The 19645-nt window shown below is 29.5% G+C and overlaps 1 protein-coding gene across 3 annotated transcripts in view; it reads left to right on the plus strand.

Moving 5' to 3' along the window:
- LOC129957062 (proton myo-inositol cotransporter-like) overlaps window positions 1–19645 on the plus strand; it is a 112660-nt gene that overhangs the window by 84633 nt on the left and 8382 nt on the right. Inside the window, exons 4-9 of one of the 3 annotated variants that reach the window (XM_056069198.1) lie at window positions 1217–1331; window positions 2193–2356; window positions 3411–3525; window positions 4216–4457; window positions 4798–4950; window positions 6833–6992. In XM_056069198.1, coding sequence (XP_055925173.1) covers window positions 1217–1331; window positions 2193–2356; window positions 3411–3525; window positions 4216–4457; window positions 4798–4950; window positions 6833–6992 — 949 coding nt within the window. Of the gene's footprint in view, window positions 1–1216; window positions 1332–2192; window positions 2357–3410; window positions 3526–4215; window positions 4458–4797; window positions 4951–6832; window positions 6993–7064; window positions 15761–18533; window positions 18695–19645 lie in introns of those variants that run through there. The other 2 variants (XR_008782731.1, XR_008782730.1) reach the window with 2 other exon arrangements.

Below are 19645 nucleotides of genomic sequence, written 5' to 3' on the forward strand. Positions count from 1 at the left end.
TGTTACTCTGTGATTTTTTTTCTAAAGTTTGATTCATTTTGTACTCTTTTGAGTGCACAGTTATAATAGACAAAAAATAATACATCTTGATGGTACTAAAAAGAATATAATTATCAGGGAGATATTTTATTGAAACAAATTCTAAATTATTAAAAAAGGTTTGTCTGTTCGTGTTTGGTTATTGGACCCTGCTTGTAATGGTTAACTTGCTTCCAGCACCAATAAATTATTAAGTGCTGATTATCAGAGTAGCTCATGAACTGGGCTTCATGAATTAACCCTTTGAACAGCAATTTATTTTCAGTTCAGATGATTCAGGCAGATGATTTATTCTTCTTAGTTTTAAAAGACAATTCATATAGAAACTTAAGGGGGCTTAAGGCTTTTCCATAAAAAATGTATCAACTCTCAATAATTTCTGGCGAGTGTAGCTCATCATTGTCAGTTTGTTCAAGGAATTCATTTGATATAAATCATTTTTGTGTTGAAGTTCTTTATGATTCAATGAAATATTGGCATGCTATGAACCTATCTGAATCGAGAGCACTGTCTCAAACTGACAATTGCCTTTCCCCACATATATCAGTTTCAGATTTCTTATTATTCTACATAGAGATGAAAGCCAGAGTGACATCTAGTGACATGATGGATAATTATAGCAGTTACAAGATTAGAATATGAAATCATAATTAATACCATTTTATAATGTAATTAATATAGATGCCAATGCAAAAATGTCTAATTTCCCAATTGCTTTATAAATCTCATGCTTAAGGGTTGTTTATAACTGAGTGGAAAGAAAATTACTTTCACATTTTGCAAAAATGGATATATTCCCATTATTTTCTGGGAAAGGTTTATTGCTGTATAAAAAGAAGAAATAATGATTGAGACAGAACATATGTAAAATTAAGAAAAGGAGGAAACAGTGTATAAGCTGAAGCTTTCTATTCTGCTCTTTGTATGAAAGAATTATTTTATCTTTAGAATGAATCAAGAATAATCATGTAAACTTTTGATTACTATGATTATGTAATGTAATTATATTTGATTGCATTACATTTACTATGATTACCTTTTTTTTTATTACTTTTTTTACTATGATTATGCATTGTAATCATAGTTCTAAAAAATTTGGAAATTTCTTTTTTAATTTAAGTGATGAGTGTTGCTTTAAGCTCTATGAGGTATTTAAGCATGCGGTTTACTTTTCCAGATGGTTGGTTAGCTGTAATGAAAAAAGTATGTAGTAGCTCTGCTCTGAAGATGGCTCTCCTGGTAGGTTGTATGCTGCAGGCTATACAACAGTTGGCCGGTATCAACACAGTCATGTAAGTACTTTCAGCATTTAAAAAGTTATCACTTTCTCATATTTTCTGATATTGACTCTCAATTTATGAAGGATGGTATCTTGTTTTAAAACTGGAATGTGTGTGTGTAAAAATCCAGAAAGTATTCCTCGCCCTTTTCCCTTCCAAGAAGTAATAATATCTTGGGATATAATAATCTTTGATTACTTTCAGTTGTTTGTGAAGTGTGGATTCACTTGCTATTGTTATTCTTCATTATCATTCAATCTAGCCATCAACGTCTTTTTATACAGCTATCTGCCTTTGATGATTAATGGTTTCTATCCCCCCTCCCTATTTTTTTTTTTTTTTTGTAACTTGGTTTTAATTGCTTTTTTAGCAAAATATTTTTAAACGTGAAATTTTAATAGACATTCATTTTAACTTTCATTACTTTAACAGCCTTATATCATTCTGCTCATTGTACTATGCAATTTTCTTATACTCAAATGATAAATATTGATAAACTTTGTCTTAAATTATTATATTCTGCCACTTTAATTGAATCAATCATGTCTTCAGTTCCAAATTGTACAGCATTGTGATCATTAATTCATTTTGTACCAGGAAATTCTAGGATTTCTTTAAAGGTATAAAATAAGTTTTGATTCTTATTCAATTTAAAGTTTTAAGTTTTAAAGGCAATATAATACATTTTTATCTAAATTTTATTAATTGTATTTAAATTAAAAATTTAGAAACTTAAATTGTGAGAAATGTTTAAATTTCTATTAATATGCATGTCAATATCATTGCATGTTAATAAGATGTCTACATTCTGAAAACAGAATTCTGATAATGAAAATTTATTATTACACTTATTATGCTTTTCATATTTTACAGGTATTATAGTGCAAGTATCATCGAAATGTCTGGTGTCCGTGACAAAAGCGAAGTTATCTGGCTGTCTGCAGGGACATCAGGCATGAATGCTATCTGCTCTATTGTAGGATTGTTCTTTGTTGAGAGAGTAGGCCGCAGGAAACTGACTCTTTACTCCCTCTTTGGTAAAATATTATTTCCTTCTGTACACAAAATTTATATCATGAAATAACAGAAATAATTTTCTTACAGGGATAACTCTTTGCTGTGAATTTGATATTATACTCCACATTTCTGCTTTTGGACTTTCTGGAATAAATATATCAAGGGAATTTTTAGTTCTTTTGTCATAAATGGGTTCTTTATTAGTTATATTCAAATCATTTGGAAACAAGTGCCAAAAATTGTAATTTGGTATTTTTCAGAAAATGTCTTTAATCATAATTGTATTGTACATATATGCTCTAAAATGGAACAAACACTACTTAAGTAACTGATGTAAGAAAACAATCAGTGTCAGTAAATCTCTCTGCTCTATAAAATTACTAATGCAGTGACACATTTTATTCATTTATTTTATCTGTTAATTTTGTTTTAATATTTCATCTTTAAATTCATAATCAGTTATTAAATTATGAAGTTTTCTCATATTTGTTAGCTGTAACATTCATACGAGTTTTTCTAATGAATTTGTGTAGCTAGAATCGAGTTGCAATAATGACTGCTATAATCGAACAAAGTTATCATTTAGAGATCTGTAAATATTGCCAGGAAAAAACACAGTATTTTTATTTATTTGCTTATTTACTGATATTTCAAGTTTCATTGATTAATAGTATGTGAATTTGGAATGAGCATTCATTATAATTTTATTGTTAAATGCCTTTTTTGAAATCATTAATCAATATTCAACTTTTAAAAAAATGCCTGTGAATCATCCAAAAAAAATTATATGCAGCTAAGTCGAATCAAATGTGCATGATAATTCTTTTTCAGGGTCTGACAGTTTGTCTCCCCCCCCCCCCTTTGACCTTCAACATTCATTTTTTTAGTGTTATTATTACATAATGATAGAGAACTAATTTAATAAAAATGGAGATTTGTAACTTTTTTTCATTTAATGCATTCATAGTTTGAGAAATCATTATTTAATGTGGTCAAAGTGCTTGTGAATCTTCTAAAATAAAGAGTATATGTTGTGTGATAAAAACCAAAAGCTTACAAGAATTCTCGTTGAAGGTGTGGCAGCTTGCTTGTTTCTTTTGGGTGCCAGTTTCAATTTAGCTGACAAGGATGCTCCCCCAGTTTCTTATCATGATCCATCGGCTAATGGAACTGCCTGCTTCACTATTGAGTAAGTTTTTAACATAAAATTCTTATAAATTGTGGAATCTATGAAAAAAATCATTTGAGTAAAAAAAAAAAATTCAAATATGTTTGAACCATGGCTGGATCTATTGCTTTTTATTAAATTATGTTTTCATTAATATTTATTTTTATGATGATTTGTTTAATCATTATATTTGTAACGATTTTTCTTTTTAACTAATGAGAACTTAACTATACAATTTTAACTATATTAATTTTATGTATCTAGTTCATTTTTTTTTTTAAATTTATTCTACATAGTGAATACAAAGTTGCATCTTATTCAAGACAGTGGGGGGTGAGATTTTGATATTTCTAAAAATAACAAATAAAGATATAAACTGCCAGTATGATTATGTCTGATTGCTTTCTATTAGTTACTAAATAATGTCTAGCGTCCAGCAGCTAATATTATTTTTGCAAAGTATTTTTTTTTTATCCTAGAAAACCTTTTTCAACATGAAGCAGAAAACATGCTCTTAAATGTTTCCCATAAAAGCAAAATTCCTTTTTTTAAATAAGAACTTTGTATTGTTCACTACAACTGTGCTTTTTTGCTTTCTTCTAACATTTTTATTGCATTCTCTTTTTCTGTCAATAATAACTTGTATCTCAAAACCATATCATTATTTCTATAAATTTCATCCCACCCATTTAATTAATTCATCTCTTGTAGCTCATGTTCAGCATGTGTCAGAAGTACATCATGTGGCTTTTGTTTCTTGGAAGAAGGAACTCGTTCTTATAATGGTACATGCTTACCTGTCAGTCCTAAAATGAATGACATGTCAGTGGGTGGAGAATGCAACACCACTGAATTGCCCCCACACATCACATGGGCCTTCAACTGGTGTCCTTCCATGTATTCGTGGATGACCTTTGGAGGACTTCTGCTGTATCTTTTCTGTTTTGCCCCTGGTAAGTTTCCTTCACTATTATAATCAGGTTTGCAAAATGAGTACATGTATAGCCATTAACAATAGAAATTGTCAAGAAAGACTGAAAAATTGTAAAAAGATTCCAATTTTAAGATGATGATTGTATTCAAAAGATAATATCGTGGCATTTACTTTAGATTGATCTTCGATGTTTCAGTGGATTAATTAATAAATTTATTTAAATTTTTTTTAAATGTATAATTTTTTTAAAATTTGTTCATAGAATTTTAGAATTTCTTTGTTTAAGTTTTTGCCTCTATTTATTAAATTTGTTATATAAAACTAGGGAGAACAATAATAATTTCCCCTCATTTTTATAGGAATGGGATCTATGCCATGGACCATCAATTCCGAGATCTATCCCATGTGGGCCCGAGGCACTTGCTATTCCATTGCCACCTCTCTGAACTGGCTCTTCAACTTCATCGTTTCACTGACATTTCTGGATCTCATGCAATTGCTCACCAAGGAGGGTAATGCAACTGACCTTTTTTTAAGTTGTTTCCTCTATTTTCCCATTTTTTTTTTGTTTGTTTGCTTAACCAATATTAAATGGGAGAAAAAAAGCACGAATCTGAAGTGGATATTCATAATATCAGGAATTATATATTATATTTTTTTCCTTCCATTTCTCTTTTTAAAATTTGTCCAATTAGTTGCTTTATCTGTTTGTCTACACATCAATGCATCGTTAAAGTCTGTTTTTTCATTGACAGGCTCTTTAATTCAAAAGTTTTTGAGATACATTCTTCCTCTTAAAAAAGCTGTTGATCTGCATGATTAGTATTAAACACAAATTCTTGCATTCAGCATTTGTTGTTCCATTCTTTTTTTCGTCTATAAAATACAAATTATAAGTAAAATTGTGAATTGCTGAGCTGTTTTATATTTAAACAATTAAATTTAAGTGAGTTTATTATTAAAACTATTTCAGAAGTATGCATAAATTGTTCACCATATTTCTAATTAATGTTACACTGCTGTTAAAAAAATAGTATTCCAAAATTGATTTATTTTTTTTCCTGTCATTGAAAATAATTCTTGGAATAATTCATTGATTATAAGAGACATTTTTAAAAACTATTTTAATAATATGTATTAAGCCAGAAATATTTCTTGTAAATATTAAAAAACAATGAAACCAAGAAAATAATTAAATTTGGGGCTAGGGAAGAGCATCAAAGTGATTTTCCCTTTCTTTAAAAATCAGCTTCTTCATCCAGAGGAACCTTTGCAATTGCACAAATCCCAATTTTCTCTATTCTCATTATCAATACAAAAAGAACTGCTAATATAACAAAAAAGATAAAAAGTTAATTTTTTAAATAATTGCAGTTACAAAAAACAAATATCCACTGGATTGTGTTAGGCCTTATGTTTTAGAATAAATTATTCTTTTTTCTACAAGTTTTCATATTCATCCTTGCTATTTGCATTAAAATAAATAAAGTGCAGTTAAAATATAAAGCAATTGTATTTTGCTATAAAAATAATCCAATAACTGGCTACATCAAATCTGCAAAATTTGAGAAATGATTAGAAATGATGCTATTATATTGAGAGGTTATATCTGAGAATCCAGATATTTTTATCTCAATCGAAACAGGAAAATTAATTTCCATGTGAACCTTAATTAGCATATATCTTTAAAATGTTGTCCAAATTCATTTTCTTTTTATTTATAATTTATTGATAAAATCAAGAAATGTGACATTCTTTTAAATTTTATTTTGCATTTTGTTGAGACATAGATTAATAAATGGATTTTTAAACACTATTACTCTTCAAAAGAGAGAATATTCACTGAATTGTCTTTTTTAAAAAGAAGAAAAAATTTTAAGAAATAAAAAAAAAATGTGAAAAAAGAAATTATTTAGCATTTGCTTATCATGATATTTAGGTTGGGTAGCAAAGTTTTTAAGGCATCTACTATTCATATATATATTGCATTTATCATTTTTCAAGTGCAGATTGAAATTTTTTTTTAATTTTACAGCAATGGAAACCTTTTTTCTGTAAATTTCAGACTTACTCATTGTATTTAAAACTTGTTGGTTTTCTATATCATTTCATCATAAATTTGAAACCAATTTCGAGTAACTTAACTTATTATTTACAATTTGTATTTGATTATTATGTCATGAAGTCCTCATGTAATGCTACTCTGTACATACCAATCTATACCAGTTGCATTTAAAACTTGGTGACTTTCCCAAATCATTGTGCCATAAAGTTGAAACGTATTTTACATATCCTAACAATTTATATTCAATTTGTATTTGATAATTGTGTCATGAAGTCATCCTGTAGCGCTACTTATTACAAAGCTATTTAATTCTAACCCTTATTTTACAGGAGCTTTCTACTTGTATGGTATCCTCGCATTTCTTGGCTTTCTTTTCCTCTTCTTCTTCTTGCCTGAAACGAAGAACATATCCCTGGAGCACGTCGAAGAACTTTTTGAAGTTCCATGGTGGAGAGACCGGACAACCAGCTCTGAGAAGAAAACTCTACAGTATGTACAGGTCCATGGCATCAATCATGCTTGCGCATATGATGACTCTGAGGAAGACAGTTGATTGCACCTCTCCCATCTGCAATGAGATCTCTGTTTACCCATTCGGGTGTCAAGTCGTATCTTATTTCAGTAGAACAAAGCAATGCAGCCATTCCCTGCACAACATAGCTTAAAAAAAGTGCATCTTAATTTAAGCCTTACACATTTTGAATTTATTTGACTCTGAGAGTCGAACCCTGGTTAGCTTGAGTTGTGTGGTAGTAAATAGCATTATGCTTTAAAATATGATTATGAAACAAGAGTTAGCTCTCGTAAATTTTTATCTTAGATTTTAGGTATTTCTTGTAACTTAAAACTGAAACAAGGGGCAAATGATCAATTTTTATTTTTAACTTGATAACTGACATTTCTCAACTTTTTAAAAGGTTGGCTAATATTATGAAAGTTTGAATTATTATAAATTGTCTTGCAGTACAAATTGGTGCAAAGAATTTTGTTTTATTTAATAACTGACAGCTCAAAATTACAAAATGTGTATTTTTGCAAAACCCATATTATAAAATTTAAGCTTATAAAAGTCGTGTATTTCACATTATTAATATTTTAAGGTTGTTTTTTTTTGGTTGTGTATGCTTATACATATATCAGAAACTTATGAAGATAAGCATAACTCTATTAATTTAGGCATATAATTATCCTAATGCTTTTTTTTTCATACATTAAAAAAAATGATTTTACTGATCTCGGTATTGCTACTACCTAGGCATTCAATATTACCAAGATGAAGTAAATTAGTTGCATTCCAACATAATTTAATGTTGTATTTGATAAAACTATATTTAAATCTTTTTTTAATTTTTTGAAACATTAAAACTTCCGATTTGAGACTCTAATTTTAGGATTTTAGTTAAAGTTATCATTGCTAGTGTTTCCAATATGCTTTTTAGAACACTTCTAATCAAGAAATATATATATATATATATATATAATCAGTTCCCTGAAATATTAATTTATTAACAGGTTAAACAGCAAACATATCAATATTACAGGAATAATAATTTTAAAAATGAAATTGAATTGCATTTACAATGCACAGTTACATTAATAATTATAACAATTCACATCACAGTTACAGTTGTCATGACAAAATTAAAAATATCATCAGTACAATTTTTGATTTCAGGATATACTTTATTCCATACAAATCTTGTGCAGTTATAAAAGCAAATGTCCTTATATAATGTATCAAATATTTGATTTCCCTAATAATAATGCAAGTTGGAATGTTTATTATTTTGTAATTGTGAACAAAACTAGTTACTGTTGGGTGCCAAAAACTATTCTTGCTAGGGAAAAACAAAACTCTTAAGGGAAAAAAGCTTAAATGACTTAAATCTTTTTAATGAAACATTAAAGGACATAACACACGAAAAACAATAATAGGACAAACAATTAATAAAATCATTTAAGGAAACGTACAATTCTCGGGGTTAAACATGGTGCTTAATCCATGACTCCAGAACACAGACTAAAGTTTTATCGAGCGGCCGCTAGGTGGCAAGCTGGAAAAATGGTCCGGTTACAATTTGAGTTTTCAACTCGCAGCATAGTAAAAAAAATATTTACGGCCAAATTGCTCTGATGACCATATCATTTCACTTGGTGATGAGTAGCAAATTGTAATTTGGCCCATTTTGCTAAAGACGTGACTTGTATATTGCCTGATCATAAGAATATTTAATGACATTTATAATTATTTGTTTTTAACAGAAGTGAGAATTCTGTATGTTTCAGTTTTATTGACACTATCAATACCTTTGTTTGGTCATAACAAATTTTATTGATATAACAATGACATGTTGGATTAAAATAAAAAAAAATCAAGCATGGTTATTTTTTTTATATCGATAAAAAGTAAATGAACTAAATTTGAAAGAAACTACACACTTCAGGCATGGTCAAAAATTGCTCATATGCCATAAAACATAAATGAATCTGGATCATTTTTATTTGAAATCAAATTATCCATGAGCTTCTTGTTGTTACTCACCATCATTATTAATGTTTATTGAGCAGGCTCTGTAATTTGAATTTCAGTTACATATTATATTTCTACTATATTATTGCCGGGTATGAATATGAAATAAATAGACACAATTTCATCCTTTCTTTTAAAATTAATGTACTGTTCTTTAATATTGGTTTCATCTAGATAGAATAGTAATTTCAGGTATTCCATTTAGTTCTTAGAATTTACAATTGGAGTTGAATGTTTTGAAACATTCTGTATTATTTCGAAAAATCCTATGTAATTTGATTACATATTATAAAATATTTTAATCTAATTACAACATATTTATTAAAAAAGTTTCAATTGTTTTTTTTTTCCCTGGAGAATTTTTCAATCTGCATGGACTTGCTTAGAAGAGCTTAAATCTTAACTTTTCTGTCCAACAATAGCATTTACATGATAGATAAGGCTCTAAAATTATATTTTCAAATGATTGCTGAACATATATTATTGACTTTCAATTTCTTTAAAGAGCCAAGAAATTCTAAAACTCAAAATTCTTCACTTATTTGATTACATCAAATAATATTTGAATGCGGGAAATTTGAATTAATTTTCAAAGATACTGCAGAAAAAATTTGTTGTTTTTTTTTTAAATATTTTCCATTGAATAGATGAATTTTAACTTTTATTTTAAAACGTTAGTATGCTATTGGCAAAACCTATACCAAAAATGTAATTTTAAAAAAAAGGTAGACGTTAATACAGTACTTACATTCTTTATAAAACTTTTTAATTTGGCACATTTGTAGTGATTTCAAATTTAAAATATGCTTTGGATCTCAGTCTTTTACTGAGAAATATTCAAATGCGTTTTGAAAATCATTTTACTAAACAGAACTCAGAAACTAGCTGGATTTTTCTTTCACTTAAAACTGTACAGTTAATAATATAAAATGAGATTTCAAACAGCTGAGTTAAGAATTGTTATAAATAAAAATTGTTTTATAAGTAAAATTTGCCAGATTTAATCTTATTCTGAGAAAAGATTTATTATTTAGTCACTATAAGGTTTAAGCTTTTTAATTCAAATTTTTGATAATGGTTTTTTAATGTGTTTAATATTTAACAAATAAGATTTGGTTAATATTTTTAAAATTTATTGGTACCAACTCGATAGTTTTAATTATATTGAATATCTTGTGATTTAGAAAAGAATCAGAACTCATTTCTCCTCAATTTTTAATTTGTGCATTTTTGAGCTCGAAGTGTTATTTGATTTGGGAAATACTTGTCATGTTTAAGGCATCTAGTTTACTAAATGTTCAAGTAATTAAACTGCAAACAATATAGTCATGTGATATATCCCTGCAGGATTGGTTTGACAAAAGTTATTTCCCTATTCTGGATGCTTGCTTTTCAGTCTTTACCCAAGTCTAATGATACTTTTAGTCTGATGCATAACCTGTTATTATATAAGAATTGTGTTCTGGTCCCTTTTTATTCACACGACAAAACATACTTTTTTTAAATATACACAACTTTCATGATGATAAGTATTGTAAACTGTTTCATATCTAGTAATTTTTCTATAAAAATCATACTGAAGAGTCCAAATTTGCTTTAAATTTTACACAAATCATCTTAACTACTAATCTAGATTATCAAGACACAAGTTGTTACGAGCGCCTTTGGCTAAAAACTAATTTTAACTTTAATCATACTAGAGCTATAACTTGCTTTTACAACTCTAAAATCAGAATTAACTGCGCGCGAAACCAATGTATGTTTTTGTATATGGCAACTAAATATAAATATAGCATGTAAATAGAATTGTAATTTAGATAGATAATAAAATGGAGTCGGATTAATAACGAGTGGATTATTTCACATTACGATCCCACATCTTTGAATCTTATTAGCGGAGAAACGACTGAATGAAATGAAATTCAGGTAGAGTCTCAACATTGTGGTGACCCGGACGTGATTGCTAAAAATACGGTACGTCTGTTTTTATTTGCAATAAGAATTAAGTAGTGAAATAAAAATGGAGATGTCCGTTAAGAAGCGAATACCTATTAGATCTAACTTTACGAAAACGTATAATGTTTTAATTGAAAGATTAAAGGTCGATGAACCTCAGGAAAAAGAGATTAAATCACTTTTCGGCAATTTGGAACGAATTTATTCGGATTTGGCCAAATTAGATAATGAAATATGTAGTTTTCTTCTGGAAAATTCTGATACCGAAAAGTATGAAGATGAGTATATGAAAATCGAAGAATACAGCACAAAAATGATTGAAGCGAAAGTAAATGTGGACATATATTTGACTAAACTTTCTTACGCTGAAAAGGAAAGCGTTGGTTCTGTTTCTCCTAGAATTAAACGAAAACTTAAGTTACCTAAAATAGAACTCGTTAAATTTAACGGTGAAATTAAGAATTGGCTGGCTTTCTGGAGTCAATTTAAGCGTATTCATGATGATGATAAATTAGAAAATGAAGACAAATTTCAATATTTGATCCAATGTGTAAGTGAAGGAACTAGAGCTCGGGAAATTATAGACAGTTATCCTCCAACAAATGCGAATTATTGCAAGGCAATAGAAAGTTTAAAATCGCGTTTCGGAAAGGATGAGTTGCTTATTGAATACTACGTTCGTGAGCTACTAAAATTAGTTATAATAAATGCTTCAGAAGCTAAAAGGAAATTAAGCACGTCGCAAATTTATGATAAATTAGAAACTTACTTAAGAGCTCTAGAATCAATTGGTTTAACATCAGACAAGTATTCAGCAATGCTTTTCCCCCTGGTGGAATCCTGCATACCTGAAGATATATTCAGGGTATGGCTGCGTAATCCAATTATAATAGCAAATCATGACCCGGAAAGCAATGCTTATTCAGAAAAACTGAAAAACTTATTACTCTTTCTGAAAACAGAAATAGAAGGTGAGGAAAGAATTCGCTTAGCGAGATCAGGATTTGCGCCTAAGGTGTGTAAGGAGAGGAATTCTGATTCTGTGGCTACTGCTACAGATTTGTTTTCAGGAGGTACAGAAAAAAGAAAACATAATACCATCTGCGTTTTTTGTGAAAACCCTCACGAAAGCAAAGAATGTTACAATGCCAAAAAATTTGATTTTGAAAAGAAACAAAAGATTTTGAAAAATAAAAAATGCTGCTTCACTTGTTTAAAGCCTGGCCATAGGTCAAGAATTTGCAAGTCAAATGTACAGTGCCTGCTTTGTAATAAGAGGCATTGGACTTTGATGTGTCCAGATCTGCCAACAAACAAACCAAAAGTCAAAACACCTGAGGTGGAAGAGAATCTAAATGTCAATTTATCCAATCAGTGTGCTGCTGAAGAAGTTCTCCTTCAAACATTGCAAGTTAATATTAAAGCAGAAGGAAAAACACGCAGAGTACGAGCTCTTATTGACAGTGGTTCGCAGCGATCATACTTATTAGAGAAAACAATTAAAGAAATGAATCTGAGGCCCATTGAAGTTAAAAATATCATACATTCGGTATTTGGTGGATCTACGTTAGAAAAACAAGATCATGGACTATATGAAATAACCCTTCAGAATTTGAATACGGGATTCACTTACGATATGCAAGTCCTCGATCAACCAATTATATGCGGAAAAATACCTCGGATCCACAAAGGAAATTGGCAAAAGGAGTTGAAGAAAAAGAATATAATACTCTCTGATCAAGGCAAAGATTGTCCGGACATTGAATTGCTGATAGGAGCTGACTTTTGCGGACAGTTATTCTCAGGAAATATATATGCTCTGAAATGTGGATTAGTAGCATATGAAACAAAATTAGGCTGGCTGATCATGGGTAAAGTTTTTGGAGGAAAAGAGGAAAATACTTCCGCTCAACTGGTGACTTCAATGCTAATACAAAATAGCTCTATCTCTGATCTTTGGAAATTAGAAACTTTAGGTATTATGGATCCAGTTGAAACTAAATCTAAAGAAGAAATGAAAAGAAACGCAATGGATCATTTTATGAAAGCAGTGGATAGAGATGAAAATGGCAGATACATAGTTAAGCTACCTTGGATAGAAGCAAAAGAAATTCTACAAGACAATAGATCCACAGCTGAACAACGTTGTATCCGTACTTCACAAAAGTTAAAAGATGAAAAGAAATATGCAGAATATGAGGCTGTTTTTGAAGAATGGCTTGAGGAAAATATAATAGAGAAAGTGCCCAAAATGGAGGAGGGAAATCCAAGTTATTATTTGCCGCACCGAGGTGTTTTTAAGGAAAACTCATCAACCAAAGTACGTCCAGTGTTTGACGCTTCTTGTCGAGTTAAGAAAGTTCCGTCCTTAAATGACTGTCTGGAAAAGGGACCAAATTTAATAGAGCAAATTCCACCCATTTTAAGAAAATTCAGACAAAATAACATTGGGGTAATTTCTGATATTAAAAAAGCCTTTCTTCAAATCTCATTTGCAAAAGAGGATCAAGATGTTTTGCGATTTCTTTGGTGGAAAGATTACGAAACAAGAAAATTTGAGATACTTCGTCACCGCCGTCTTGTTTTTGGCCTCACTTGTAGTCCTTTCCTCTTGGCAGCGGTTTTGATGAATCATCTAGAGGAAAGTAAAGAGTGCTTTCCTGAAACCTCCGAAATATTGAAGAATTCCTTTTATGTAGATAACTGTGTGACATCCGTGCGCAATGAAGATGATCTTACCCGATTCATTCAAGAAGCAAAGCTGTTGCTTTCCAAGGCTTGTTTTGATCTTCGAGGTTGGGAATATACAAGGGACCTAAGTCGGGACGAGCCAACTGTTCCAACCTCAGTACTTGGACTGTTATGGAATACAAATGAAGATTTCCTTTTCTGTGATTTACAAAATACAGAATTTAATTTTGATGTTTGCAGTAAAAGAAATATTCTGTCAACGTCTCAAAAGATATTTGATCCACTTGGATTTTTATGTCCTGTGACAATATGTTTAAAACTCTTAGTGCAAAATATTTGGAAAAGAAACTTAGGGTGGGATGAAATTCTACCAGATGACATTCAGAAAAAATTCAAAACTTTGATTGTTGATTTGAAATTGCTGTCTGAAGTTAAGATCCCTAGATGTGTAAAGATCAATGGCTGCACCGAAGGACTAAGTCTTCATACCTTTTGTGATGCCAGCAAAGTTGCATACAGTACTGTCGTATTTTTGAGAAATACCTTGGGAGAGGAAGTCAAAATATATTTTATAGAGGCAAAAAGTAGAGTAGCACCTTTAAAGGTTATTACAATACCTCGTCTAGAATTACTAGCATGCTGCATTGGAGCTAGGTTAACTTCAGATATTAAAAATTCTATGTCTTTGAGAGACGTACCTACTTTTTATTGGACAGATTCTTCTGTTGCTCTTCATTGGATTCAAAAAGAAGATCATTGGGGTACGTTCGTGAATAACAGAGTAGAAGAAATAAGAAGTCTTTCTTCAAAGGATGCTTGGAAGCATCTCCCAGGCACTTGCAATCCTGCTGATCTCCCTTCCCGTGGTTGTTCAATCCAAGGATTTTTGAAATCGAGATGGTGGGAGGGCCCACAGTGGTTGAAACTTCCAGAAGAAGAATGGCCAGCGACAGACTCTGAATACAATTTTGAAGAGGTTTTCCGGGAAAGGAAAAAGAGGGTCGTAACTTTAGTCAACTCTACAGATCTGAATAAATCCTGGTATTTGTACAAGTTCTCAAGATATTCCAAAATTGTGCGAATGATAGCATGGATGCTACGATTTGTACAAAATTGCCGAAATCCAATTAACAAGATGAAAGATCTTTTAACTGTTGCAGAACTAGATGCCGCCGAAAGAAAGGTGATACAAATCGTGCAACAAGAAACCTTTAATAACGAAGATGCAAGATCAAAACTTAAATCACTCTGTGTGTTTAATGATTCTGATGGACTAATTAGATTGAAAACTAAAATTACTAGACGAGATGATGAAGAAAATTTTAGATACCCTCTAGTATTGCCTTGTAAGCACCCATTAGTGGGAGATATTGTTATAATTGAAAGTGATATCAAAAAGCGACTAGACTGGCCTTTGGGATTGGTAATCGAAGTGTTTCCTGGGAAAGATGGCTGCATCCGAGTAGTGAAGCTAAAAACAGCGAGTGGGGAACTTGTGCGTCCAGTGCAACGTTTATACCCCTTGGAATTAGACCATGACGATCCTGTGGGTGCGAGAAAAAACGAACCGGTTGCTTCGTATGAAGAAATCGAAATCCCGAGCTCGGAAAATAACGACTATGAAACAAAAACTAGAAGTGGAAGAAAAGTGGTTAAACCTTCACGTTTTAACTAACTTTTAAACTTTATTATGTACTTTTCAAATATGTGCATTTCATGTTTTGATTTCTAAATATTTTGAATGCAATATTTTGTTAATTTTGATTTTGTAACCTCCTAATTTAAAAATCAAAAGGTGGGAGGATGTTACGAGCGCCTTTGGCTAAAAACTAATTTTAACTTTAATCATACTAGAGCTATAACTTGCTTTTACAACTCTAAAATCAGAATTAACTGCGCGCGAAACCAATGTATGTTTTTGTATATGGCAACTAAATATAAATATAGCATGTAAATAGAATTGTAATTTAGATAGATAATAAAATGGAGTCGGATTAATAACGAGTGGATTATTTCACATTACGATCCCACATCTTTGAATCTTATTAGCGGAGAAACGACTGAATGAAATGAAATTCAGGTAGAGTCTCAACACAAGTATTTCAAATATATATTTTTTATCTATATAAATTTGCTTTTGAGCATTAAATATACTGGATAGAACTAATTATAAAGCCCATTGAGTACAGTAAACATTTACATTTTATTGATTCTTTACTACACTCAGGTAGTAAAAACCTTAAAATTCTTGTTAATGCATGCCCTTATTTTAATATTCAATCTTCAATGTATAAAAACAGTATAGACAATATAAATACAACAATACTTCCTACTCATTTTTAAAAAAATGTATAAAAAAGGATTTTCGACGAATTGCATAAATATGGCGGATTTAATTTTTCATTCCCAAACATCTTGCCTTAATACAGAGAATAAGATTTGTTGAACATTTGAAGAATTTTAAAGCTAAACTACACTGCTGTATGTGCCTCTAAAATTAAGAAAGTAATTTAAATCATATTTTTCTATATCAAACAGAAAGTAATCAGATAAAAAGAAATCAGAATAATATTTTTAAAGCAAGGAATTGAGAAGTTATATAATATTTTATAAAATACTATACAAAATTTTTTTTTTATTTCTTATAAATTGTAGTTTTCAAGTTTTGTTGACATTTTAGTTACTTATGATTTTAAAAAGTTAGATTATTATATATTCTGCAAACGCACTTTAAAGTGATATCAGGAAATGCCTGTTTAATGCTGTTTATAAGATAATACATAACTCAAGCAAAACCTTATTTCACAACATTTAATCTTAAAATGAACAATTGTGCATGTTTATTTCACTATAAATCTAGTCAGTGTGTTTTAGATAGTTATGTACTTGTTTTTTTTTGTTTTTTTTGCTCAGAGTACTTTTTTTGGCATTCATTTGCTTTTGCTATAGTTACCCATTAAGAAAACTTTTTCCTTGAGGGAAAAAAAGTGCTTGTTGAAGTTTGAAGAACAATCAATGAAGATGAAAAACGAAACAAGTTTATTTTGCAATGTTTTTTACCAGAGCTGAAATTTTGCAGCAAATGTGTGAGAGGTGCTTAGATGTCATTTTATTTTAATGTATCCAGTAAATACTTGTCGTACCTCTCTTATAAGAACAATTGTTTGAAGTCAAGCAATTGTGTTAAAGTCGTATATTTAAAAATAAGAATATATTGTTGAAATCTTTATATTGTAGCTGCCTGACAAATCATATTCTATGTGAAATTGCTTGCATAAAGATTAAAATCTCTTAATATGGCTGGATTTGTGTGTGATAGTTCTTCCTGAATCTGTGTATTAATTCAAACATGAATTTTGCCTAATAGTTTAAATTTTAACCCAAATATTAATTCTGATTTGTAGTCAAAAAAATATTTATTGCCATTCTAAATTTCAATAATTGGTATTTTAAAGATCCATTGTAGCATTGTAGAGTTTCAGCCTTTCAGACAGGTTACAGATTTGAGACCCATTTCTATTAAAACATGTCTTTCACTCAGACCTTATGTTAATCAAATCAAAAGGGTCAAACATCAGCTGGTGTAGTGTGAAAATCTAGTGGAAAGTGAACTTTTTTTATTAATCTCATCTTCTGGCAATGCACTAAAATTATAATGTTCATCTTATGTGTTTAATACAATATTCCAGTTAAATTAAAATTTGTAACTTTTGATCTACAGATTTTGGAAGAAATGTCATGCAATTTGACATGGTGCTTTAAATAATAATTTTGTATTATTACTTTTTTGCGATTTTTTTTTCTAACAATTGCTGTGAGGCTTGAAGATGTTTGGCTGATACATGTTCATATTAATGTTGTGCCTGTTTGTCATTAGTGTATATTCTGGAATGCCTGTCATCGCTTTTGATTTAAGTGTGCTTTGTGACTAACATGAATTATGTGTTCTTTCTTATTGTTTGACAAAAAAATGTGACATGTTTCTCTTATATGTGCTTCTGTTTCTGTATAGTTAATTTATTTCCTCCTTTTACTGTGATATGTTATTGTCTTTTTTTTAATTAAAAATCTTATTGTGTATAAACCAGCTGCTCATTTGAGTTGCTGAAATTTTTATCTACGTTTTACTGTGTCTTATTTAATATCTGCTAAACTCTGCTTATTTGAAACCTTAAAAATGAATGTTTATGCATCATTTATAAGATTCTGTTGGCAGTGTTTGTGAAATATTTCATAAGCATTAATGTTTGTCACATTTTCACCCTTTACTATCCATCGAATATGCCATTAATATTCCTACCAGTTTAATTGTTCATGTTCTGTCCGTGTGATGTATAATTTGGGATGTCCTCTAAATAATCTTAAATATTGTTAAAAGTTTTGTTGTTACCTGATAATATCAACGAAAGAATATTTCTGTACTGTTTAAAATTTTGTTTAATGCAAGAACTCTTTTATTTTTAATACCTATTGGTTATTAATGGCTGTAAATAATTTGGATCAGAATATGAGTTGTTTGTTACTTAGAGAGTCTAATCATGTTACTTGTGCAGATACTTATTTGCACTTTCCTGAATCAAACGAACTATGCAAGAACTTTGAGTTCTGGTGATACATTTGAAAATATATTTTGATCTCATGAATAGGACTTTCAGAAGAAGATTTTTTTTTAGCAGTATTTGAAACACTTTTAAAAATGAAGTGTTGAGATTTTACTAAGTTAAAAAAGTTATTTTTACTTTTTTATGATTTTTTTTTCTTTATTTTTAATAGGTATTAAATTAATATTTATTTATTTTGAATTCATAAACGTTTTGTACTCCTAGTTATTTTGTGATTTCCTTTGTAAATAGAAAAATTCAATAAAAATCGTCATGTGATTGAGTTGCTTATTATTTGTCAACTGTTAAATGATAATAGAAAGCAGATGCTTTTCCATGAGAAAAGGTATGTAATTTTACAGTTGTAAAATTAATTTTTAGCGTGAAATGCTTTCGGTAGAAATAAATAATTTTTGTTAAATTTATATTCCTTCATGACTGTGTGATTTAATATTTTGAGAAATTTAGTGTTAATTTTTTTCTTTTTTAAATCAGAGAAGCATTTTAATGTTCTATATTTTCAGTGGGATTAATTTGGATTCATTCGGTTCCTTAAAATGATTACAATTATTTTAATTTTTAAAAAAAATTAAAATTTTGTTAGGAATTAAAAAGCAATATGCTAGATTTTTTTTAAAAAATTAGCAAATTTTTATTTTATTAAAAAGATAGTGCCAAATAATATTTTGACTTCCTGCATTTTTATGTTACAATAATAATTCACCCAGCATTTAAAATTAAACAGAAATTCCTTTATTGCCACCATTTTATTATTTTACCTTTATAAATATTACCTCCATTGGTAGCATATATTAGTTATTTTATTGGGGAATGCTTATTTTCAGCCTATTAAATTAAATTTAAAAAATGATGATTTAGAATTATTGTTAAATACATGAATGGTGTGCTTTTGATTGACAGACACTTTCTGAAGGAAGAATTAATTAATAATTGCTATACTTACAGTATAGCAATTATTGTAAATAAAAGTTTTTTTTTTCCAATATCAAAATTTTATTTATTTCCAAACATCCCTTTAAAATTTAAGGATAAAATAAAATTGTCTTGTTATTTAAACTGTGATTGTGGAAAATTAAAAAAAAAAAAAAAAAAAAATGTTTGTTGAAATGGGATTGATTCACATTTAAACCAGACATTTTTATCCAAAATTTATAATTTGTTCCAATTATTTGGATGCCTTCATCCGCATTTTTTCATATTTTACTGGAGATGTCATTTTGTAATCTCTTTACCACAGTAACCTTTTTATAGTGTCATTCTTACAGCCTACATGAAAAATTGGAAAAGAAAAGTAGAATAGATTCTGCTCGGAATGCTGAAATTGTGTTGGCAAAAAATTCCTC

This window comes from Argiope bruennichi, chromosome 11 (assembly GCF_947563725.1).
Source record: "Argiope bruennichi chromosome 11, qqArgBrue1.1, whole genome shotgun sequence".
Lineage (NCBI taxonomy): Eukaryota > Metazoa > Arthropoda > Arachnida > Araneae > Araneidae > Argiope > Argiope bruennichi.